General features: G+C 47.2%; 1 protein-coding gene across 1 annotated transcript; it reads right to left on the bottom strand.

The window, feature by feature from the left end:
- Positions 1-10,781: 10,781 nt before the first annotated feature.
- METTL2A (methyltransferase 2A, methylcytidine) lies at positions 10,782-24,177 on the bottom strand. Its single transcript, XM_050911716.1, has 9 exons — positions 24,089-24,177; positions 22,177-22,268; positions 17,837-18,198; positions 16,413-16,462; positions 15,873-15,933; positions 14,568-14,707; positions 13,656-13,762; positions 13,391-13,456; positions 10,782-12,023 (listed from the first exon to the last, which is right to left on the bottom strand). The coding sequence occupies exons 1-9, from the start codon at positions 24,175-24,177 to the stop codon at positions 11,872-11,874; spliced, it is 1,119 nt and encodes a 372-aa protein (XP_050767673.1). The 3' UTR covers positions 10,782-11,871.
- Between the last annotated feature and the right edge of the window lie 1,161 nt (positions 24,178-25,338).

Genomic DNA, 25,338 nt, shown 5'->3' with positions numbered 1-25,338 from the left:
GGCCTCTCGTGAGCCAGGCGCCGCCGCCGCTGCGGGCACCCGGGCTCCACGCGGGGGAGAAGGGCGGAGGGGAGGGGGGGGCGGCGGCAGCAGTGGCGGGGGGGTGGGGGGGGGGAAGGTGGGGGCTCGCCCCTCGCCGGCTCCGGGGCGGGGAAGGAGACGGGGCGGGCGTGGGGGAGCGAGAAGGGATGGATAGGCCGCGGATCCCCGGCCTCGCGTAAGAAACCTCGCGCGGCCGGGGTGCGCGCAGGCCGGCGGCAGCCGCAAGGCCTCGCGGCAGGACAAAGGCCCGAGGGAGGGCTCGGCGGGCGGCGGCGCCCGGGCAGGTGGGGAGAGCGAGTGGGGGGGTGGGGGCACGGGGCTGCGGGGAACCCCTTCGCTTCCCGGGGGGGCGGCGGGGCGCGGGCAGGTGCCGGGGCCGGTGCTCGCCCCCTCCCGCGGCGCTGGGCCCGGCCCGGCCCGGATCGATTGGTGCACACACACTAGTGAAAGCGCGCGGCGTCTCGCGAGATTTGCACGGCGGCGAGAGGGCGGGGGAGGGGCGGGGAGGGCAGGTCAGCGCGGGGAGGGGGGGAAGGGGGGGGCAGGTCAATAGGGGGCGGGGCCTAGGGAGGGGCGGGGCCTGTCTGAGGGGCGGAGGGAGGGGCCGGGGCTGGGGGGGGCAGCAGGTACAAGGGGGGGTCAGTAGGCCCTGGGGGTCAGGGCAGGCCTGGGGGGGGGGCATGGGGTCAGGATGGCTGGGGGGGGGATCGGGGGGCAGCAGGCACAAGGTGGGGTCAGATGGAGCCTTGGGGTGTGGACAGGTCTGGGGGTCAGGGCAGGCGGGGGGGGGGGCTGCAAGCACAAGGGGGGTCAGGGTAGGCCTGGGGGCATTTCCCCCTCAGGGGAGCAGAGGTTGACCTGCCCCCCCCCCCCCCCCCCAGGTTGTCCCCAAAGAGGGGTGCGGGTGGGGTGTCCATACCCCCCCCGAGTTCTTCACTCCCTTTCCAGTCTCCATCTTCCAAAGCCAGGAGCGACCTCGCTCCCAAAACCACCCGCATCCCCCCAAGGGAGGGTGCGAGGGCACCCCGGCACGCCCCCAACACTCCATCACACCGTCCCTGCCCACCCCTCACCCTGGGGACCCCTGCAAAGCCCCCCAGGAACGGGCCGGGCCCGGCCCTGCTCGCCCCCTCCTTCGGGGCTGATCAAATACGGATATCGGGTGTGAAACCCTGGGCACCCCAGCAGCTCCCCGTTAACCGTTGTCCGCCCTTGCCTTTCTAAGGCCGTGCTGCCGCGACATTCACACACACAAAAAAAAAAAAGCCCCCCCAAAAAATTAAAATAATAAAAATAAGGGCTCATCCTGGCTGCAAACGAGCGATTACATTGCAGTTTATTCGCCTTTCTCCCAGGCGGCGGGGGCAGAATGCAAAACGCTGCTGCCGGGCGTTGCAACCCGCTCGGCTTTAAGGCTGAATCAGCTTTCTGAAAAGCAAACAAGCAGGGGAAAGGGGGGGAAGAGGTTTGTTGGGAAAGGAAGTGGCCAGGCCTGTCCAAGGGGAGGCAGGCGCGGATTAGCGATGGGAGCAGAGGTGCCCGGAGCTCCAGAAAGGCTTCGCCTTCCAAAACGCCCGGGCAGGGAAAGCCGAGGGACATCGGTCACCTCCGTTTTACTGCACGCCTGACATCGAGCAATTTATGACCGAACTGGAACCTACCAGTTTGGCAAAAGCGATGATGTGGAGAAGAGCTGGCGGAGCATCACGGAAAAACCGCTCTCGCAAGGCGACGAGGGGAAGTTGTATTATTTTAAAATTGTTAATTTATCGTACTTCGAGCCTGGCGTTATATGTTAACTTGGTGTTGCAAATGGCTTTCGGAGCGCCTGCCTGTTCTCGCACGCTGTGTTTCCTGTGCTTTAATCTGTTTTTTTGGTAGAAGTGCCACTCCAGTTTCAGCTCCTGCTCCGTGAGTCACATTTTCAGCACGACCAGCGGCAGGAATTTGTAAAATAAATAAATAAATAGCATTTTATGTGTGTGTTGTTTTTTTTTTTTTAAAAGGAAAAAAAAAGAAAAAAATTCTAGAGTAAATATTCCATCAGCTGGTAAACTAATCACAGCCATTTAGGGGAGCGCTAATTAGTACCATTTGCAGTTAACATTGTTCGGGGTGGTATAAATTTTGTTTGTGCATTTCTGTTTGATTTTGGGTGGTGGGAGGAGAAGATCTGGGAGCCGTTACACCCAATAAAGGCACCGGCTTCCCGTACCCCTTGGCTCTTCTGCACCCCTGCCACCGCCTCTAGAAATGCCTCCAACTTTAAAGGGAGCAGCTCACCCTCTCAGAGTGCCGGACAGGAATCAGACACCGTTAACACTGAACCTATGGCACCGTCCCCCCGACTTTGTGTTTTAGGGGTGATGGGGGGGTCACTTTGATCTAATTTTTCCCACGCTTTTCGGAGGGAGCTTGCTGAGGCTCGTCCTCCTTCCACGCGTTACTGGGGATCGCATTGCCAGGGATCATATTGCCATCAAGCTTTTCACGTAGGCTACCAGAAAAGACCATGGGGCTGCCATTTCCTACTGGTGTTTTGCTCGCTATCGTTTTCACTGAAGTCAGACCGATCAGCGACCCTGCTCTTCTCTCCTCTGGCAGGACTAGATGCCCAGGGAGGTAACAGCCTCCTGGAGAATTTCCTGCAGACAGGAATGTTTTCTTAGAAAACATATATCCGCGATGCACCGCCGAGTTACGGGCTTGACATAGGACCCGTGGCTGCAGTCCTGGGCTCTGCTGGGGTCAGGCTGGAGCAGCGGGTGGTGACTTCTGATAACGAACCCCACAAGCTGAGGTTGCGCCATCCTCCACTTGTGACTTGCCCCTCTGCCTGCCCCATGTTCCTCTACACTCAGCAAAATGGTTGGGGTTTCTCTTCTCACTTGTGATTTCAGGGATAGAGCACATTCCCTTCAAGCATGCCCGCTTCAGTATGTTTTGGGGGAGCTTTGGGAAGACAGCCGTTGCGGGTGGCTGTCCAAGGGCTCCACTGGCTCAGCTCTGCTCCCGGATTTTCAACAAGCTGCGAGTGCTCACAAACCCCTTCCTCTTCGCCTTGGCTAGCCATACAGTCGCATCCTTCCCTACTCCTCTGCTGCAAACTCAACTACCGTCCTCTCCGCCTTCATCCTCCGAAGAGCAGCTCAAAGCAACACTTTCAGCTGCAGTTTCCTTTCCAAGATGCCAAAATAGCAGCTCACACAGGACATGGCAGCTCATCTTTCCGTGGCACAGAGGGGGAAGGAATCAACAAGCTGCAACTGTATTTCTGGCTGTAAGCAGTAATTTTGGAGTAGCCTTTAAGGGTATCGCTTGCTGTCAGTGGAGTGCCAGGTAGATACAAGGGGATTTTAGACAAGTTTGTCAGATAGCCTCAGTAGGAAGTAAGTTATCGGATAGCCTTCCCAGTGCAGACAGAGCCCGTAAGACAGCGATCTTGGAGGTTTTTCCTCCTACGCCCCATCAGGACACTACTTTGAGCAGGGATGCACCATCCATCCCAGTCTGGTACAACACTTCTTACTGTGCTGTGCCAGTGCATCCGAGACTGGGTTCCCTGGAACAGCAACGGTCTCTAAGGTAAAAATCTCAGTGACAAGACACAGCACACTTGGACTCTTTTTTATGGCGTTATCTCCTGTGGGAGCTAATCCCCCAGGTTTGGACTCAGCAGAGAAGTGGTGGACTGTTGTTTTTTTTTTTTTTAAATTCTGTTTTCTATATAAGAAAAGCCAACTTATTGGAATGTGCTTCCAGCAAGAAGAGGTCACTTTGTGAGTTTCTGGTTTTACAGGGAAAGGTTTTCTAATTCAAAGTGGCTGGAATATGTAAATATTTAATCATTTTGTATAGGAAAATTTTGGATTCAATTAAAAATTCTAATGTCAACTTTTAAGATACTACTTCTAAAAGCCTATAAAGCATCAAAACTAAAACAATGCTTAAGGTTAAGAAACCAAAATTCTGTCTATCTCAACTTGATTTTCCCCATAGTATTTCAGTTTGTGAACAGTTTCAGTATGTTTGACTTTCTGGCCCAGCAAGAGAAGAGAATATTTGGATCTCCAAGAATTCTCATGCAGGAAAACTCCTCCTTCCAGCCCACACTTGAGTGACACACAAAAACTATTCTGTTTTCCCCCTTTTTCTTTAACTTTGTAAGAGCCCCTGAGCTCTGGTCCTTTTAGAGGAGCTGGTTTGAGAGCTGGCAACGGGATGGTTATGAGCAACACAGTACGTACATGGCTGACCAAGTATTATCTCATTCATGGGGGCAAGCCAGCCCTCCTACACCATCATCTCTGCCAGATTCCTCCCATACAGCATCCTGCTCTCCAGGTCTGCCATCAGCCAGTGTTAATGCTTCCTATTACATCCCCCATGGCAGCTCTCATCTTCTTGCATCGGTCTCCTTGGATGTCAGCAATATCCTTGGCATGTTGCACTTGCATCATGTTTTGAGGAACTACTCAGCTGCCGCAGCCATTTTCTTTGTCACTGAATTCGACTTGAGCAGTCTCCGAGAGCTCCCCTCCAGCCAGCACGGCACGCTTAGCAAAAGAAGGGCAAACCCCTGCCTTCGCATCACAGCTTCACTGTTAACCCATGTCAGATCTGACCAAAATTTGGTACAATTTTATATATATTTTAACATAGCATGTAACAAGTTCCTTCTGTCTTGAAGTTTGAAAAGATAAAATACCAGAAGTCGAGCTCCTGATCTTTTTAATGTGTTGTTGGTGACTTCCCTTTGCCTCTGCTTTCCAGGCTTGTGAAATACTCTAACTGCATTTTTCCTAGCATTTCTGTACTGCCATGAGTTCTAGAAATTACACATAGTGACATAATGTAACACATACACAAAGAAGAGAGCCAAGATTCCTCAGTGATAGCAGGACTCCAGGAGCTGGGGACTTGAAAAAAGCATCAAATAGCCTGAGCCTTTAAAACGTAAAAGCTGGCATCAGTGATCTCAAATCCAAAAATTTTACAGCCATTGAGAAAAAAAAAAAAAACCACCCCACAAGAGTTCAGCACTCAACAGGTTTCTTGAGGTTTTAGCACTGAGGGATGATCTCACCTCTAGGCATCACATCCAGAAGAGGCCAACCCTGGTCTGCAGAGCAGATTGTAGTACGTAACAAGGCACGAGTTGCAAGTGAAGATTCTTCTAGACTTGGAGCATTCAAAACATCTCACCCTTGTGTGGATTCTCGAGCGTCTAGTAAGGCTAGGGCTCCTGGCACAGCCTCTCCCTCACTAGGAACGTTAAAAGGGTCTTTCCTCATTTTCATTAGACAGGGAGAAAGTTGGTATCTCAGCTACTCAAAGATAACACGCCATCGCCTGACTCCTTCCTGAGGCCATTCAGAGAGCCTCCACCCTCCCAACACAATGGAGTTTATCTCGGAGTTTGTTCCTGCCCCTCCCTCTGTCTACACCTTCAGGTATCCCATTAGGGAGGCTTTGATACCAAAACCCAGTAGGAAAGCATCCAGGTCCCTCAACCTCCACACATGCAGCAAGCCAAGCTCAACCTCAGAGCGGTGCCCTGATCCAAGCGAGCGCACGTCCTGCCTGCCGGAGGAGGCAGCCCACCGTGCGCGGGCACCCAGATCTCCACAACCGCCACAGCCTGGCCGAGGGGAACCAAAACTTGCAAGCAGGAAAGGAACATCTCTGTGATCACGTCCGCTTTCCCCAAAGCACATGGTACTAGCAAAATGCACTGTTTTTTTCTTCTGCACGCACCTGAAACGATGCGGTTCTCCTATATGTGCCAGCAAGTCCTTCCCTGTCCTCCGTCACTACCAGCTTCCTAGAATGCAAGAGGGTATTATTCTCGGCAGGATTTGCCCCCTGCTTCTCTTCCTCCTGCATAAAATGGGTATAACAACACCCTACCTTACAGGGCTTTTGAAAGCCTCAATTAAACAAACTGCTCTGAGATTTGTGTAAGAGGAAAATTAAATCAACATCCTATTGTAAAGCTAGAGTTACTGCATGCATATTTCTGTAAGTATATTCAGCCTCTGTGTGAATGTCTGTAAATACATACCAACCTTCATAACAAGGCTTGTCTCAGTAGGGAAGAAGTCACTTGAAGTTGAGGAAAAGCCAGATTTAGTTTTCCATGCAACCTTGATCGACCTCTTCACAACCACCCTTGGCACTGAATGTGGGAAAAAACATGCGGCTGTGTAATTAAAGACTGTAGCGTAGTGTACCTGCCTAGGTGGTGCTCCCCAGATGAGGGGGACCCAGCACCACGCCTCGTGCTTGGTCCCATGGATGAAGAAGCAGTCTGCGGGAAGATCAGCCAATTTTTTCTCTAAATGAGGAAAGCCACATCCAGTGCCCCTGGAGAAGGGTGGCAGGGTACCTCTCCACTTACAGCTGTAGAGCAGATCCCCCGGTGTTCCCCATGCACACCACAGAGGTGTGAGCCTGGCCTCTGCGACCTGGGACTGCAAACAGCAACTTCCCACTTCACATGAGCTGAAAGAAAGTTTCATAGGCCAAAGGATTGGCCGCAATCCCCCAGAACTCCCCAACCCCCAAATAACACGAAAATGCAAGAGCTACAAGGCTCCTTCGGACTACAAAACATTAAAACAACCTGAATACAGCAGTCACGCTCACACTCCACCCCAAAATCAAGTTGCTGTTCACATGCTGTGTTGGCACTTGCAGTGAAGACTCTTTGGGGTTATACCAGGGAGCACAGTTTAGAGCAGCAGGGTCCAAACCTCACCAGGATGTTCTTCCTTCCTGGAAACAGCCATGGACCAACAGGCTGGGAGCTCCAGGCAGGTGCTGACATGTTAGACTTGCTAGTGATCTTTGCCATCAATGCTTTCCAACCACAGCCAGTTCGCACTCATCCAACTGTGGGTCAAAGACCATATTTTCAAGAGTAAAAGCCTTCACTGGCATGACACCTCCCATCATACCATACAGCCTTTGGGCAGCAGGTAAAAGCAGAGGCACACATGGCTAAGATTCTCTTGCTTCTCCCTGCCTGCGTTCCAGCCAAGTTGCCAGGTCTGGCTTGTGCTCTCCGTAACAAAGGTAGGTGTATCCTATTCAGTTCAGATTAGCACTCACTGTTGCCTACATAGGTAATTTCCTGCACTGTGTCCCACTTTCTCGGCAATACAAGCTCCCATTCAGCAAGGCACTTACGCACAGGAACTTACTGCTTTCAGCAAGAGCTAAGCACAAACTCCAGAGCTTTGCTGATTAAAGCACAGAGCTGACAATTCCTTTCCCTCTAGAGCACCTCGCTTCGCAGGAGAGTCCTCCAAAAAATTCCTCCCTCCTCCTTGCTTTTCTAGTAATTTCTGTCTTGCCCTGAAAACATATATGACAACACTGTTAGAATCAGAATCCTATGGACACTGCACAAAAAGATGTGTGCCAAGCACACACCCCTGTCAAGGTAGATGAATAGCTACAATAGCAAAAATTATCCTGATCATGCATTTTCTCTTCTGGACTAATTTTCCCCAATACGGCACCAAACGAAAAGCGGTGGCACGGCTCTGACTGACAAATCAGATCCAGTTGACTGATCAGGGGAACAAAGATGACTGCATGACTCAGTTTCCCTCCATCTGTCTTTACAGAGATGGAAGGATGCTCCCCAAATCCCTTAATAACTTGATCCCTGTGGCCTCATCCTCATCTGTGCCTTCACTTCTCAGCACTGAAACCTGTGCATCTTTCATTTGTGCTCAGGAAAAACAGTTAAGTTCAGTTTGGGCCTGTGATTCCTGTAGGGAATCCAACTGGGGACCAGCCGGGGCTCATCCCAGTGCCAACGACAAAAGGAAGCTCTTTCAGCTTTAGTTACGATGCAATGCCAAAAGCCACTGGCATGCATACATGGAGGTTTCTTCTGCTCACACCCCTGTTCTATGGAAAATAATCAGGTCTCATTTATCCTGGACCTCTACAACTAACTACAGAATTAGAAATGGTGGTGACATACCCTGAGAAGGTGGAGCTGAAGTATTTGGGAGAGAAGACAATTGTGTCTGGTCTCACATGCTTTCGGTCAGAAGCATTTGATGATTACTGTTGTAACAATAAAAATCACTATGGATGACTGCCGTTTCCCACTTTCCTGTGCTGTCAGGAAGATCCCGAGAAAGCTCCAATTTTCAGTGGAATCTACAATTTATTTATTTTTGAAGTGACAGTATCAGAAATACTCCCCAGCCTCTTGTTCTCTTTACCTCCCCTCTTCCCTTCCTGCCTCCCAGTTACTAGCCGATCTGTGAAATGAGGATGCCGCGAAAGAAACAATGTACCTGGGGAGGCAAAGGGTTCTTTGCCTTTCACTGGAGCCCTCAGCATCATGGCTGGATCGAAAGCCTTTCTGAAAGACTAGTTCTGGCTCAGCCCAAGTCACAGGCTTGATGCCATAATCCCTACACGAAAGGGTTATGCAAAGGGTCAGAATAGGTGATGATAAAGTTCCCTTCCAGCCAAAACAATCTACGAACCTCCAAGGAAATCCACCATCCTCTGGCAAGAGCCAGGACCAGACTTTCCGAAGTGTAACAATGTCTGGCTCCAGAATCGCAGGGGCAGCGCCTCTGAAGAGCTATGAAATCATCTCTTCTGCTTGGGAGGTTCAACAAGCTACATTGGCATTGCCTGTAAGCCACCGACCACAAGACTGGAATGCTGGGAACAAAACCAGAGCAGATACGTTCAGAATGGCTTTAAAGCTAATATTACACTGCTAAAAAGGAAGAGAAAAAAAAAAAGAAAAAAAATAAAAGCACTTAACCTGGCTTTTCAATATAGTAAAAGTCAATTCAGAGATTTCCTTTGAACATGCTAGAAAGCCGTTGTGCAACCCAGCCTGCTCAGCAGGCCCAAGGTGGGAATGGCAGAAGCTGTTGCAAGTCAGGACCAAGGTACCTGAGCAGAGCTGTGTGGGAGGCAAGGCCTGGAGTTGCAGGAGAGCAGGAGCTTCAGAGAGAACAGGAGCTGGCGGAGATTAATGAAGGAAGCTCAAACAGTATCTGTCTGTAGGAGGCCTGGCTCAATTCAAGGCCATTAACTTGTTGCTTTCTGAACACCACCAACAGGACTGGAAACAAAAGCATGTCTGCCCAGCATGGTTCATGTTGAGTGATTGCTTAAATACTCCACCAGAATGAAGAGCATTAAGAAAGGCAAAGAGCCACTTCAATGGCTGCAGGCTCACAGGGCTGCAAGTTTTTGCATGAAGCCCAAGTAAAAACCAGGCAGGCAACTGGGATGTAGCCTTGAAAGTAGAAACAAATAAATTACTAGCCTTCATTTTCTCCCATTCAGGAGTTTAAATTTAAAGGGGAGTCCATCAACTTTAAATAAATCATGTTTATAATTAAAAACATATTTTCCTGCGCTGCTTACAAGCCTTTGGATGATTAATAAGGCATTTTTCAAATTACTTTAATTCACACTAATTATGCTGCTTGTTTACCCCAGTCAATACTTTTTCTTCCAGGGAGATAAAGCTATCCCAGGAGGAGGTCTCCCTCTGGGGACCAAGAGGGAAAGGACCCCAGGGAACTCCCTAAGGCACCACTAACACATGGGAGGCCTTTCACTGAAAGCGACACAGCTGGTTACATGAGTCACGTCACGTTGAACACTCACAGGACTTCTTTTGCTAAGCCTGACTCTTTGCCTGGGTAAGATGAGGAGACATGAGCTTGCTCAGCTCCCAGAGGCCTCGAGCTGTGTTTTGCCTAGACCTTGCCTGAGGTACCAACCTTGCCAGGGAACTTTGTAGGTTTAGCACGAAAACACAGCGGCAACTGCACAGCTTCTGGGTTGCGTCAGGCTTGTGCCCGGCAGAAGCTAAACGTGCTTAGAAAGAAAGAAGCTTTATCTCCTCCTATTTCATTTGCAGATGCTGGAAAGTCTCTTAGCCGTTTAGAAAATACAGTACAACAAATTGAACAAGAATTCTTTTCCCAGTTATTTGATTCCCTTTCAACATTATTTAAAAGAGCTAGATATATAAAAAAAAAGCAGTGGTGCATTTCCATTCCCACCCCAGCACTGCAGCCTGCCTTTGCGGTGTGAATGGATTTGCTGGGTCATCTTTCCAGAGGAAGGGCTGAAATGTCCTGACCCAGAAGCCTTCGGGTAGCAGACACACTAATACCTGCAGGGTGACAGAGTGACGTGGAAGTTATGAACTGATCATGCTGCCACATGCCCAGCAGAGAGTATTGCTACGGCCCCTTCCAACGCTTTACACATCAGGATGCTCCTGGTTTGGCTCTCCAGGACTCCTGCAGACTCTCCAAAGATAGCAATGACATTTCCTCATCTTTTTACCCTTTCTCCTCTGTTTCAAGACAGCAGTTATTTCATAACCTACGCATCTCTATAGTTGACAGTTATTCTTAGGCAACTGTAAGCTACAAATACAAGTGTCTAGCTAACAAAATATACATGCTTTGTGTAGCATGAACTGCTCTTCAGCCAGCGGTGCACACACAATAGACCTTGTTGCTTCATGAACTAAAACAAGGTAGGAGATATCAGCCAAGGCTTTCCCTTCTTGAGAGACGAGAGCAGGCACTAGTGAGACTCATGATAACAGAAGAGGAAAAAAAACTGTAGTTACCTAACGGTGGCCCAAATCCTTCAGATCAGGCGTGCAGAAGCATGCGAGTTTTTGTGGAAGCCTGATTTATATTAATCAAACCAGCATTGAAAAGCATTACCACAAAATTTATTCTAATACCTGTTGTACCACACCCTAAAAATAACAAAAGAAAACAAGCTGAGATAAAAGATATTTGCTGTCAAAGGTGGGGAAATACCTTCAGAAAGCCACAATGTTGGCTTCCTCTAAGAAATTAAACAAGAGTGGTAGACGTTCTTCAGATTTCTTATCAAAGGCAAGTGTCTTGTCGACTTGGGTTTAGCACACCACCATGACAGGGCATTGCAGTTCGTGACCTGGGGGCTGCAGCCAGCAAGAACAGTTTCTCACTGTTCCAGCAGAAAAAGCAGGTAATTCTGCATAAACCCTGGTCCCGTGAGCTGCTTGTGATGCTCCACACTCTAGAGGTGCCCCAAAACTGGCATCAGCCCCAAATGTCTGAAAACCCGAACCCTGCCTGATATGAATTTATAGCACCTGAGCTACAATGTGCTAGCTCCCTAGATGAACATCCTTGTGGGCGGCAAGGCAGCATACTCTGCGTTCTCCACAGGTTATCTGCACACCATGAGGCATCCATGGGGAAGCTGCCACAGAGCAACTAGCATGCTCTCAGTTCCTGCCCTCGATCAGTGTATTTTAACTTGTGGATTTGCACAAACCTGAATGACTAGGAGAGAGCTGCATGAGATAAGCTGGCTAAGGGATACATATGAGGCCTAGTGATCAGTTGCAAAGAAGAGCAGATTTACCCTTTGTATGGTTTTTGCTCCCAAGACAAGAGTACACAACACAGAGGTAAGGTCGAAGCTCTCCCTTCTGTTTCATGTGGAAATCCAGAGTAAGTGTGACTCACTACTCAACTTGCTCAGCTGCTGTAAGACAGCATGACCATTTCTTAAGTTGTTAAAACCATAAATAATTTAAAAAACTCAGACCAGTAGCAAGACATCTAAGATATTGCTCGGTCTCCTCTTAGAGCATTCGTCCTTAGCAAAACTCACTTGAAGTGATGCTAGGCACTGTAAAAGGCACTGAGGTCCTGTGTGAGCTGAACTCCATAAAACCACGTCTCACCAGGAGGAGACACTGCACATGGGCATGAAGAGGCTCCAACCTAAACAGCATGCCCCGTTTCCTCACAGCTGAGGGGCGGCAGGCTTGCGGTATTTGCACTGGATCCATACTCGATACATCGTCATTTGTTTCCCACGGTTCACTTGCAATCGCCGATCAACCAGATTCTGGATTTTCTCCAGCCCAGCTGTTGTGAAGAGATCATCTAATTCATCTGGAAGCAGAGAGAAGGAGATTGAGGATGCCATAGCTTTCATTTAACTGATACCTGCTCACACTGAGGGCTAAAGTGTGTTGAAAGATGGGCCAGGGGAAACTCACAGTCTCACTCTGGCAGGGAAACGTAAAGATCAGACAGGACTTAACTACTGTACTATGGGGGGATTAAGATCACACTTTTTCTAGTTTCCCTTGAGTTTACCTTCTACCAAGGAAGGAAAGAATTATTTGGAGGACAACTAGAATTACAGAGACTTGACAAAGAGAAAACAGCAGCAGTTTCAGCCAGGGGTATCGCCTCTAGTAACCGATTAAGGGAGCATCTTCTGGCAAGTAGGGACAGATCCATTCCTTCCCCCTCCCCCCTCTCTCCAGAGGAATTTCAGAGTCTGCAGGAGCAAAGAATGGGATCAAACCTACGCTTTTAAATGGTGGCAGTAAGATCTCTGCTGTATAGGCTGGAGGGGAATGGGATTCATTAAGGTTAAGTTTGCGAAAAAAAATCCTTAAAAAACCACACCCTGTTGGGGCCCAATCAAAGCACTAAGAGCCCTCGAGGCTGCAACACTTACACTGGCAGGTATTCCTGACCAAGCAAATAAGTATCATAGTGCCCCAGCACACTGGCCCTGGGCAAAGCCAGACCGAGTCCTGCTGAGCAGCAGAGAGCTTGTTCAACTGCAGCCTGGGAGCACGTGATTTGTATGGAGTTTCTGTAGAAAAGGGCTAACAGGTCCCAGCTTGTGCTGTTTTATCAGATGCTTGCCATCGCGAAGCGTTTGCCAAACACGCATTAAACATTAATTTTGTTGTGACAAACAAGACTTGTGCAGTGGGGAAGGGAATAGATCGTTGCAGTTGTGCCACTGCTCTAAAACTGACCATGCAGAGGGGCCCGCAGTGGAAGTGACTGGAGGTGCAATTGGTGATAAGCAGGGAGAATACAACCCCTGCTGAAGACTAAGCAGCAGTAGCACGGGAGAGGCGGCCTCAGCTCTATGCTGAACCACGCCCTTCTTATTTCCTCGTAGGAGGACAGTAAAGTTAAGTGAAGTTCCTTCAGGTGGTGACCATCTCACTCCATCCTGTGCAGGCAACAAGATTTGAGGAGAGCTCCTCCAATCCCACCCCTCCCAGTGCAGCAAACACACTAGTCTTTCTCTAAAAGGATTTTCCACTGAGGAATTCACCATTGCCATATTTGCATCAGCAAGTGACAAGCCCAGGTCCCCGTGCACTGGGGACACTTAACATTTCACACTGCTCCAAGAAACGCAGGCTGGAAAGAGCCATGGCAAAAGTTGAGAGCACAGGGACAAAAAGAGGTGAGGAGACTCAGAGGGATGTTTTCTAGCCTCCTACCTTGTGTGAAGAAGTAGACTCTGGTGCCATCACCTCTCACATAGAAGTTATCAGACAGACATTGACCTAAGGGCAAGAGCGATTTAAACAGTTACCAGCTATCATTTAAAAATCAACAACTGCCATCCAACAAGAGGCACTTCTCCCAGCACACACCGTGCTTAAGGGGAATTAATGAGCTGCCTCCTAAACAGGGTAGACACTACTTCAGAAAAGCATCATCTATGGGTGATCTGGCAAGACTCCCCAGGGGAAAAGAAAATACCTTTCTTAAACCGAAGCTGGGCCAGATCGTAACGGCCGTAATCTCGTAACAAAATCATTCCTCCTGGTTTCAGAAGGCGACTCAGTCTATTAACGATGCATTGCATCCTGAGGAAAGAACAAAACAGAAGTATTCAACATTCTGCAAACTGATGCTTGCTTCCTTAGCCTACTTTCCAAAAAGAAGGTTTAAAGTTTCACGTATGTTTCAACTTCATATAAAGAGCTACCAAAAGCTAGCACTTTTCTGAGCTCTCTCAGACTTAGGCGGGTTGATTTTATTTGGCTGCCTTATTTCTGACACTCCCCGATTCTGCTTTTTTTCCTACAATGATAACTTAGCCTGCCACAGCAGGGATTAACTGCTCTCTCTCACAAATTACAAAAGTATCTCCACTGGTTTCTGTAAAACAAGTAACAAGTGAACTTGAAGAAAAATGCTGTGAAATAAAACCAAAGGGAACAAAAAAGAGAGACTAGTGTAGGTTGTAACACACTGTCACACTAAGATCACAGCACTTTTCTTAACTGTTTTCTGAACCTGTCCCCTCCCTTCTTGCCACCTCCCACATGAGAAATTCATCTAGCCTTCGAGCTTTAAAATCTAGCAGCATACTTTCCACAAATGGCTGCTGAGTGCTCAGTGTGGCTGGGGTTCAGAACAGGTGAGCAACTGTGACCGCAGCAAGACGTCATCGATAGCCACTTAGCACTTCAAAATCACACCTATCCTATGCCAGAATTTGTTACAATAGGAAATAACCTGCAAATTTCATTTTCAGAGGCTTAATGGAAAACTGGACCAGACACAGAACATACTTTAATTTTCCTTGATATGAGGGGACTTACTATTAAAGAACTCCAGCTCTATATGCACTATCTTCTGCAACCAGAAGGAATTATTAAAACTTACTTCTCTGGGAGAATCGCTGAGAGGACAAAGATAAGAATAACAACGTCAAGACTCTCGTCTGGCATTGGGAAAGGACTTTGGTCATTGCACAGGTCATGGACAAACACAAAGCAGCGAGAAGAATCATATTCTGCATTGTTCTGTATTTAAGGGGAGAGAAAATAGAACATTAGCAGCAGACCCAGGTCTCAATATTATCAGGACATGGGAGCATTTTAGCTTCCACATAATGAAGTGGTGTGTCCAGAGATCTGTTTCAGCCTCACTGGCCTAAGGCAGATGGGGTCAGATAGGTTCCCTGGTCAGACAAGGAACAGGGGTGAAATGTGAAAAATAAGAACACATGGGAGATTTACAAAGAGCTTTGGACTTGTTACATGCAGACAATGTAACCCCAAAACTGGACTGAGGGATTATTACAATTTTAAGGTCAGATCTTCCACTAATAGTGGTAAAAAGTGAGGTATTTACGCTGTTAAGCTGGAAATCTTTACAAAAGTGAGAGCGTCAGGGCCCCTCTCTGCACCACTGGAATAAATATTCATTTCAACTACAAGCAGACTACTCTCTATACCCCAAAAATCAAACCTGGCTGCCTAAATTTGCACTTTTAAAAATCACATTTAGACTTCTAAAAGAAGTTGTACGTTTTTCTAAAGCTGCTGCTATGGATTGCAGTAGCCTCTATAAACAGTGCTTGTGTCACCTTAAGAGCATGAAATGGCATGCTGCCTCTGCTGCTGCGCTCCCCATCTCATCTCATGAAGTGACTGATTACATTTGATACTTCATATATTCTCAGTTCTGTTCTGACCTGAAATTTGCTAGCAATATTTGTCCTTTGAGTAAATCCCAGCCTCCTGCTCCACAGACAATAGTAGCCCTCCTCAGCTGTCTGTGCAGAAGCAGACCACGTTCCCAGAACTGCAGTGACAGTAACACGCACACAAACCAAAACCAGCTTCAGTTCCTGTTAAAAAATAGCCTGAATGTTTTCAAGGTTCAGCAGTTACTCAGCTAAAAGAGCACTGGATTTAGAAAAGTACTGCCAACCACAGGGGAAAGAAAATCTGGCTGACTTGTCTGCTGCCAATGTGACATTTTGAGAACTCCAACTTCCCTCATTTCTACAATCTTTGATGGCTCATTTTCCTGATTTACCGGTACAAGGGTCAGCATCAGGGCTAGCTAAAAAAAGAAAGCTGCCAACACAGCTAGACAGCTGGTGGCAGCTGTGATATATTTGTGTTAATGTGCAATTGGCACCACGTACTTCCTACCTTCATAAGTCACCATTGAGTTTACCTGGACAAGATCCACAGCTGTTGTAGAAAAATCACAGCAATAAACAAAAAGGCCTGGGTCACTGAAATAAATAAAAGAAACTGTCATCATTCATATAAAGGTGCTCCACAGGAATTACGAAGTGTCTCAAATGCAGAGAGCACAGAATTGGGAGCCAGAAATCCTGGGCTTTAGTTTATCTCTGTGAATAATGCCTTGTGCAAAATCTGGTGGATCACGTTGCTCCTTTATGCCTCAGTTATTCTCATATGGAACCGACTCCTTACTTTTCCTTCCAGAAAAGCAGAGACACTAAGGCCTGTATGAAAATGCTTTCAGAATGAGACATGTAAACTCGCATCATGTTTTGTTGGTTGCATTCTAAGACCAAAGATTCCCAAGCTCTAAACACGATCATTTGAAGTTGCAGATGGCAAAGGTACCATTTGCAGCTGGCCTTTCTCCGTGACTGTCTAAACTAAGAACATGTGCAACACTTCTCCAATTGTTTTTCACAGGCTGGTATATCATGCAGGTAAAAACCTACTGAGAACTACTTACTTGTTAGTTTGTAAAATTGGGAAGACTGTATTTCCAGCACCACAGCCAACCTGCACAAACAAAGTAGATGTACACATAGTGAAAATAATTTCTTCAGCATGTCCCATGCAGCTAATTTCAAATCATCTCTCTACAGCCATGGAACAAAGAGCGACTCATGAGTAACAACTGAGCACAGCAGTGCAAATCTCACTGCAAGATCTGAATATGTTCAGCTCTGAGGAGCAAGCTTACATATAAGCATTTGTGGGAAACCACTAAGCCAGTTCTCATAGAAATCTTACTAACAAGCTATATATTGTTACGCTTTTGAAAACTGTTATTGCTGGAATCCCAAGCATAACAACCCGTATGAGTCACTGAAGCATTGGCAAAGGCCATGCATTAGTTGCATTCGCTTCCATAGAAAATCAGAGCAATGGAGAAAGAAGTTTGCTTTACTATAATTACATCCTGCTGTTTCAGAGTTTCCTTCACTAGACGGCTCTTCCTGAAGTTACAACTAGGCCTACAATGATTCTGCCTTATTATTCCTTCTCCTTGTTCCCATTTGGAGAGAAGATGGCTCACACAACTGGGTTTGGGGAATTTGCCTCTGAATGTTTAAGGAATCAGTAAAATTGAAACAGACTGAGCAGAAAACACCACTGATGGCTTGCAGTGACAGATAGTACTGAAAGTACTCAGGTGAGACAGGAAAGCCACAATGACCCAAGAACATCAAAGTCTGAGGAAGTCTCAAAGCCTCAGACTAAATAAAAAAAAAAATCGAAAGGAGAGTTCATATTGACTCTCCCTGGAAGGGCGGAACTTTCCTAGAACATGAAGCATTCAACAAAACCAGCAATATCTACAGTGAACAAACTAGAGGTGGCAGAGCAAAAGGTCATGACCAGCTGTCAGGAGTCTAATATTTAGAAGTCCTACAGACTTTTCTGGGACAAACCCTGTATCAGTCTGAGATTCCCCGTTATTACATGGGCCATAAGGAACAAACCAAACAGCATCTTTACATTCTTGGTTTCATTGTTTTGCTTCACACCTCCCAAGGCAAACAAGAGTCAGCACAAAGATGCAAAACATAAATGACAAGGGAAAGCTTTATACAGACAAGTAGAAGAATTAGCTCCTTCAAAAGATGACTTTTAAATGCTTGTTTCAACATCTGATAGTAATAGTTTGTCTTTTAAACTCGGAAACTTCTTATGGTCCTTGTGCTCTGCCAATTCACAGTCTGAACCAAAAGAATCCCAACAGATTTAATTCAGTTCTAAGCTGCCCTCTGTTCTTTGCATTTTCCTGACTTAAGGCAATCATCCCAGTCACTTGCTGTTTGCCAACGATATATATTTTTATGTCCCAGTCACGCTAACACTGATACGAAGGACTGTTTGATGTGTGACTCTCTGGTTTACAGCTATTACCTCTAATATACGGTAAGATGCAGACGATCCTGGGTAACCTCCATCACTTTGATTCAGCTCACTATACTTCTGCGTAGCCAGCTCCTCTGTGCAGATCTTAGGTGTGCTTTTTATCAGGTTTAGCTGATTCTCTGCCCTGGTTTCCAATGAACAATGTCCATTTTCACAGCCTCCCAGCCCTTCATTGTTGGATTCTTCTTTGTTACTAAATTCATGCACAGAATCCCCATTTTGACTTGGGTTCCTGTTAGGTGCCAGCTCAGGAAATTCAGTGAACAGCCAGTGCCTGTCCTTGAAGAAGCCATTTTCGTGGATTTTATAAAAGTCATCCCAGTACCTCTTAGCATTCACCTCATATTCCTCTGTGAACACAAACCAAAATGTCACCAGCAGTCAAATCAGAAGGTCTCAGAGTTTAATCAGTTCAGACAGTGAGGGATCACTGCAGACATCTATTCAGCAACCTCCTTTAATAAGTAAGGTTATTGATTGAAAATCACCTTTGTTTAAGTTGTGCCATCCCACATAAACACTCAGCCTGCCTCCTCACGGTCACTTTGTTAGGACTAAAAAAGGGAAAAGAGATAGAGGAGGAAACTGTCTGTCTCCTGGTAGGATTTAAAGGAAGCAGGCAACAGAAAAGGCCTCTTTGAAGGAGACTGGAATGAAGAAATCCAGGTTTTACTTCCATCTCTAACACTAACTTGTTCAGTTCACTGGAACAATTCATTTGGAGCCTCATGACACTAAGTGTCAAGCACTTACAACTTCTAAGGAATTCTGTGACAGCTGCCTGGAGCTGAAGAGCTCCTGTCCAACACACTACCCCTTTTTTCAGATGGAGAAACAGAAAAATTAGTCAACGATACAAGCCTGGCAGAAAGCTCAATTAGCATTTGCGCAATACTCCAAGATTACAGGACAGCATGTTTTACACAAGCATTGCTAGAGTCCAGTCTACAGCACTTTGTTTTCCATAGTTCTGTGAATGTTAAAGCATCACACATTTATGAAATTAAAACAAAAGAGGGGAATCAACAGAAGTGATCACTGTCATCAAAGTAATAGTGGAAAGCTAAGGTGGATAGACTAAAGATGATGAGAATTAACTTTAGCAGCAAGCATTATCATTTTCACACCAAGTGGATACATTCCAGTAGCAAGACGAGTATTACAGAAAGCTGGAAGAACTCTTACAAAGCCACGATCTAATGAAATTCGAGTCACCCACAGAATTATTTCCACACCTTCACAGATTTCAGATCAAGTACAGTTCTAGGGGAACTATTTTTTCCATGGGAAGTTACGAATCCAACTGGCTTCCTGAATTCTCATCAATGTGATGAGTTTTCTGTCCTGGGAAATAAGAGCTAATTATAGCGTCCTATGCTTGTAATCACCTAGAGACATTAACATCCACGGCCAGAGATCCCAACTGCATTTCAATAACATGCAACTCCTTAGCCATCTTTGCACAGCAACAAGTGCATTACTGAATGCAAATGATTCTCCCACAATTAAAGATGACGACTGTATGTGAGAATGGACAACCTCTCTCCAACATCTACCAACAGGAGGGTTAAGAGAAAAAGCAGGCATATTAAAACTGGAGATTAGTATTATTATTTGAACTGCAGTTTATTTATTAGTCTTTCTGAAAGGCATACAAGTGTTTAGAAGATATCTGAAGGGAGACAGTAAAATGAACCAAGAACACCTGGAAAAATATGTAGCCTCAGCCAAATACAGACAAAAATGGCTTTAACAAAGAACCAGAAGCCAGTCGTATGTATATTTTTAGTAGGATCTACACCCAAAGCACAAAGAGCTATATATAAAAATAATCTCTTTACCTCAACTACAAGGATTTTCTCCTTTTAAGCAGCCTTGTCCTTAAACCCCAAGCCAAAAGAAATTTTAATGTCTGATATTAGACTAGAGCAGTAAGTTTGTGCCATGATCTCACCATAGCTTAAAGGAAGCAGGGTCAAGTCAGTTTACTATTTGCATAGGAGAACTCAATGACTGCTAATGTCAGAGGAAGAAGTGTTATTGATTCATACCCTGGTGCACTCCTTCCTGAATTGTCACTTCTTCTGTGTAGTGGTAGGGATATGCAAGGCTACTGGGGCTGGAAATGCTCTTTCACCTAACAAAAATATAAAGTTCTGATTCCTGCTGGTCCCTAACAATCCTGTGACAGCCTGACTGTAATGGGATGCTTACCTGAGGTGCTTTCCAGCCCAGCCATTTTGGATTGCTCACATTTTTGCCACAGTGTAACACTGAACAAGACATTGTGCTCTTCCTGTGTTAAATTATTGTGAAATTCTGTTGGATGCTATTGAACAGCTGTTGTACTCCAACCCACATGTGTGGAAGCTTTATTTAAAGCTCATTTACCTCATAGCCTAGTGTTTTCAAAGCACTGGAATAAAGGATCAGTAACAATATAAATGCAAGAAATCAAGGGCCAGCTGACAAAGATCAGGCAAGAAACAGATTTAGAGCAAAAAAATGACCATATTAATTTTTCAGTCTGACTTCCTGCACAACTTATGCCAGAAAAGTTCACATAATACTTGCTTCAAGATCCTTTTTGTGGTATTAGCTCATGGGGACATCGGCGTGCAAGCCAGATGCCTCCAGAGACTTTCTTGATAAGGACTCCTGACTTTTCTGCCCGTCTTTCTAAGGACACCCCCAAAGCCAAGCCCATACTCACCCTTTCACATTGCAGAAGAAGGGCAAACAAAAGTAACTGTTCACAAAAGACAGGAAGAGAACCAGGGACCCCCTGAATTGCATGGGGGCTAATTATGGAAGAAACACTTCCACTTCCTTCTTTGTTCGCAGCCAGGAGACACATCTTCGACATACCCCACAGAACTTCTCTCCTTCTTCAGAACAAATTCTGACAGCCCCAAGAAGTCCACAGAATAATACAGCCATAATGACCAATAGCCTGCCTTTGTTCTCCTGCTTGGACATTACTGATTCTCAAAATACTAGACCCTTCAGGCACATTTGGCTGGGCTGGCTTCCCTACGTTTCAGCCTTCCCATTGTCTCCACATGCTTCCCACTGAATAGCAACCGTCAAAATTTGACTGGCCTCCATTGTTCAGTCTCAGAAATACATCACGAAGACCTGACAAACTGCTCTAACAGTAAATTGCTCCACAATTTCATAGTTGTATATAGGTTCTCAAAGCATGACAGACAGCATCCTTTAATGTTAACCAGATTTTAAAATGAACTCAACACAATGGGCATCACAATAGAAACTGCTGGATACTTCTGGGAATCCAAGAAATTAGGAGGGTTGCTCTTTGGCATAATTAAATTTGCTATTGTGAACACAACTGGAAGCTATATGGGAAGTGTCTCAATAGCTCCAGTAGTGTTCAGCATCGCCTTACAGATGACACACTCAATTTAATTTGAACAAAAGGAGCAGATCCATCCTAGAGCTCGGCAGGGTATAACAAGATCATCATCAAACGAGTCTCTTATCATACCAAAGAACAGGAAGCCATTTCACCATCATTTAAGGGACTGGATGGTATCTAACAGGTGTGGAGGAAAGATGCATTATCAACCAACTCAGAACAGCTTCAACTGTATTACTTGACTATAGAGCTGTGCAACTTTAGCTTGATTCAGATTCAGGTAAGCTTTGCATTTTGGATGTATAAATATCCTTTAAGCCAAGTTTGAGGAAATAAAAACTTTGGAATCCCTTTTCTGCCTCTCTGATGATAAACACTTCAATCAGGATAAAATGATTTTTCTTTGCTTCTGATTTAATCATTATCATGCTGTTTGTTAACCTGGTAGAGGTGAATATGGACACTACTTTATTAGAGAGAAAAACCAAGCTTGCATTAGGGATAGCTCCACAGCATGCAAGCGAACAAAAGACTGCCTGTTAGAAGTTAAGCTTTAGAGAGCAAAAACAAGCAGAGAAAATAAGACTAAATGAGGCTGTTGCTCTACACTGAAAGAAGTTTGTTGACAAGGAACACTAACAAGTATTTAAACATACACAACATGAACAAAGAAGCTCAACCCAAGAGGACTCCTCCCAACCAAGACCATTTCTGTTCCAGTAGGATGAGTCACTGGAGAAGGTGGAAAAGTCACAGGGAGGTAAATTAAGAACAGAAAGATTGCTCCTCCTCCATTTTTCATTATCAACAACCAGGTAATGTATTTTGAATGATTCGGGAGAGGGGGGAAGGGAGGAATAAATGATGATGCATATGTAGCTGTGGCCAAACTGTTCCGCTCTTGTATGCGCAAGTCAAGACTTCGCATTAGAAGACTATCCAAAAGTACCTTGTTTATCTTGTGGCAATAGCTGTGAGCTGTTCTCTTGAACTTTACTCCTGGCACTGGCTTCCTGCTCTTCCGACCATTCCACATTATCCCTGTTGTGAAAAATAAGATGAACTACTCAGCTGAGAATGGTAGGGCAAAGACAGAGAGAAAAGAGAAAGGTCTAGACAGCCCTCCAAACTGACAGCTGTGGAGCTTTTCCACGATCTCTAATTCTAGCTCAGCAGCAGTACAACAGCTATCAGCACATACGGTTCCCGGTTCTGAATGAACTGCACTCGTAGCATTACAAAAGATGCAACTGGAAGGGATCCCAAGAGACACCAGATCTGTCCCCTAATCCTTTTCCCTATTTGATGCTCAGCCAAGTTTAGAGGAAATAAATCCTTACTATAAAACCACGAGGGCACTGAGCACAAACAGGCCTCCCTGGAGAGCAACTGCCATTCTCACACGGTGAAAAGCACTTGTTCCTACACAGCTGACGGACAGGTAGGCGCTTGCGTGCTTTTGCTCAAGCACGTCATCAACATGGGCCATCTGATTTAGCTGTCTTAGTAAACCACATTTTCTTTCTCAAGTTAAAACAAAAAAGGCAGTAGGGTTATTTGGAAGGTAAAGTGTTATATTAATATTAAATCCAATTATGAGAAAAACATGCAGGAAGCTTTAAAGCATTAAGAAGTGTTAATAACTTAAATGTGCATACGCAGTTGCGTACTCAATTAAAGTGATTCACTTGACCTTTTTTCATTAAAACAAATGAAAAGTAGAATACAGGGACCAAGAAGCACTATTCTGGCCTCAGGAGGAATTAGTCTTTTGATATTAACTTACAAAACAAAGATTTAAATGTCAAGTCTGTGAAAAACTAGATTACTAGGAGTTTCCGCAGGAAAATACTGTTGAGGATATGCTTTTGTAACATATCTTTGGTATAGTATAGTCCCAAAATGAACGACAAGCTGATACATGCACATATTACTTTATTACAAATTAAAGATACCCAATTCTTAACAGGGCATAGCAGCCAGAGACCAAAAGTGGACATACTTACTTCAAAAATGCAAAATACCTTCAGTTCCCAGCAAATTCAAGAATTTGGGTGCTTAACATATCTTAAAACAACAGCCTTCTCCAACCAAAGACCTCCTGTTCCAAGCTAACACCTAGCACAATCTCACACTGTTACACCATCGTGTGGCACCAGACGGGTGAAATGATCTTTGTTCAATTTATACATTAGTCACTAATGTATACAGATGGAGAAGGGTTACAGATTTCTGACAGCGGATAATTTAACTTTATTAACTATAGCAATGAAACAATTGCTACAAAGCAACACAACGCATTCTCCTGAAACATCAAGGGAGCCTAAGGAATCCCAACTGCTTCGGGAGGAGCCGAGGAAGGCTCAGGACCCCCTGGGGATTAGCATGCCCGAGCACCGGCCGAGCACGGCAGTGCCCTCCAGCACCTCACGGCACCGCCTGCCACGCTGGCAGCGCCCCAGCCCGGGGGTGCCAGACCCCCGCCCCAGGCCCCCCCCTCGCTGCCTGGCCGCCAGCCCCACACCCACAGCTCCGCCGGCCTGCTCCGCGCCCCGGTGGGCGCTTCAGAGGCGAGCCCGGGCGCCGGGCCAGCTCGGGGCTGACCCGCCCCGGCCACCGAGAGCCCCCGTTACCCAGCGCCTCGCCACAGACTACCGGCAGGCCGGGGCGGCGAGGACGAGCCCACAACCCCCCAACCCCCGCGGCCGGGCGCGGAGAGGCACCACAGGGGAGAGGCACCACAGGGCAGCAGCGCCCCGGAGCGCCCCGGCCGGCTCCCCGGGCCTCTCCGCAGTGGGCAGCAAAGGGCCGGGGATCCGGAGCGGGCACCGACGCGGCGAGGAGGCGGCGGCCGCCCTCACCAGGCGTTGTGCTGGAAGAGGCGGGCGGGGTCGGTGAGGAAGCGCCTCCCGAAGGGCCGCCGGTCCGGCGCCTGCCTGGGCGCCGCCATGACGAGCCGAGCACCACCGGAACCGGAAACACCGCCCAGAGGTCCGACCCGAAAGAGGACTAGGCGGGCGGCGGCGGTCACGTGAGGGACGCCGTCGTCACGTGGGGGCGGTGGCGGGAAGTGCGCGGCGGCGGGGAAGGAGCGGCCGCTACCTCAGAGGAATGGCGGTAACGGCGGCGGGCGGGGGCGCCCGTGTTGGGCGGGAAACGGCCACCACAACGATAAAAACCCTTTTCCTGGCTTTTATTTCGCATTCCATACACCGGGGTGAGAGCAGACCCGGCCCAAGCCGCCATTGTCCAGCATTCACCGGCCTCCGCTGGTGTCCAGGCACGGCCTTCGCCTGGTGTCCATCGCTGTTCCCTGCCCCCCGGGCCGCCGCCTGCGGCAGAGCTGGCGGTCCAGCCTGTGGAGATCAGCGGCTGTCACCAGCTCCCGGCGGGCATTCCACGACCAGGAGTAGGTGCAGAAGGTGTGGTGGAAGCGCTCGCTGCCCGTCTGCAGGCCGATCTGGCCCCCGCCGATCTTCTGCCACAGCTTCAGCAGGCTGCGGCGCTGGCGGAGGGCTGGGCTGTGCCGGTACCGCTTGGCTGCCTGCGCCTTCTGGGAGGAGGGAGGGAAGTGGAAAGAAGAGGCAGAGGGCTGTGGGGGAGGAAATCACACAGCTTTGCCCAGGTGGGAGCACGTGCGACGTGCATACATACAAGACAAAAAGCACCTCAGTGGTGCGTTATGATGCGGTGCTGGCAGGTTATAACTAATTCATGCTGACGATTAACGGTAATAAACAGCTAAGCTATTATTATACCTCTGGTTTCATTTTTCCTTGCACTTATGACAAAATTGCTCTTTAATACCTGTGTCTAGTTAAAGCATTCACCAGACGGTTAATGTATAGGTTACATGAGTGACCAGTCACACTTAGTTCTGCTCTAATTGCAGTCCTGTATGACAAAGGGTAACATCTTCCCTCTACGTTTCACACTCACTTGTGCTTGTGTCTTGCCTGGGCTGCCTGTTGTCAGATGACGTGGTGTGTTCGGGCGCTCGGTGTTGATGGCAGGGGAGCATCTCTGCTTTCTGTGGTGAGCGGGAGGCTTGAGAGCAGCTGCCTGATTAAACAAAGCACGGGTTTTCAGGCTTGTCCCCGCACCTCCTTTA

Source organism: Gymnogyps californianus, chromosome 28, assembly GCF_018139145.2.
Source record: "Gymnogyps californianus isolate 813 chromosome 28, ASM1813914v2, whole genome shotgun sequence".
Lineage (NCBI taxonomy): Eukaryota > Metazoa > Chordata > Aves > Accipitriformes > Cathartidae > Gymnogyps > Gymnogyps californianus.
This window is presented reverse-complemented; position numbering and strand designations above follow the sequence as displayed.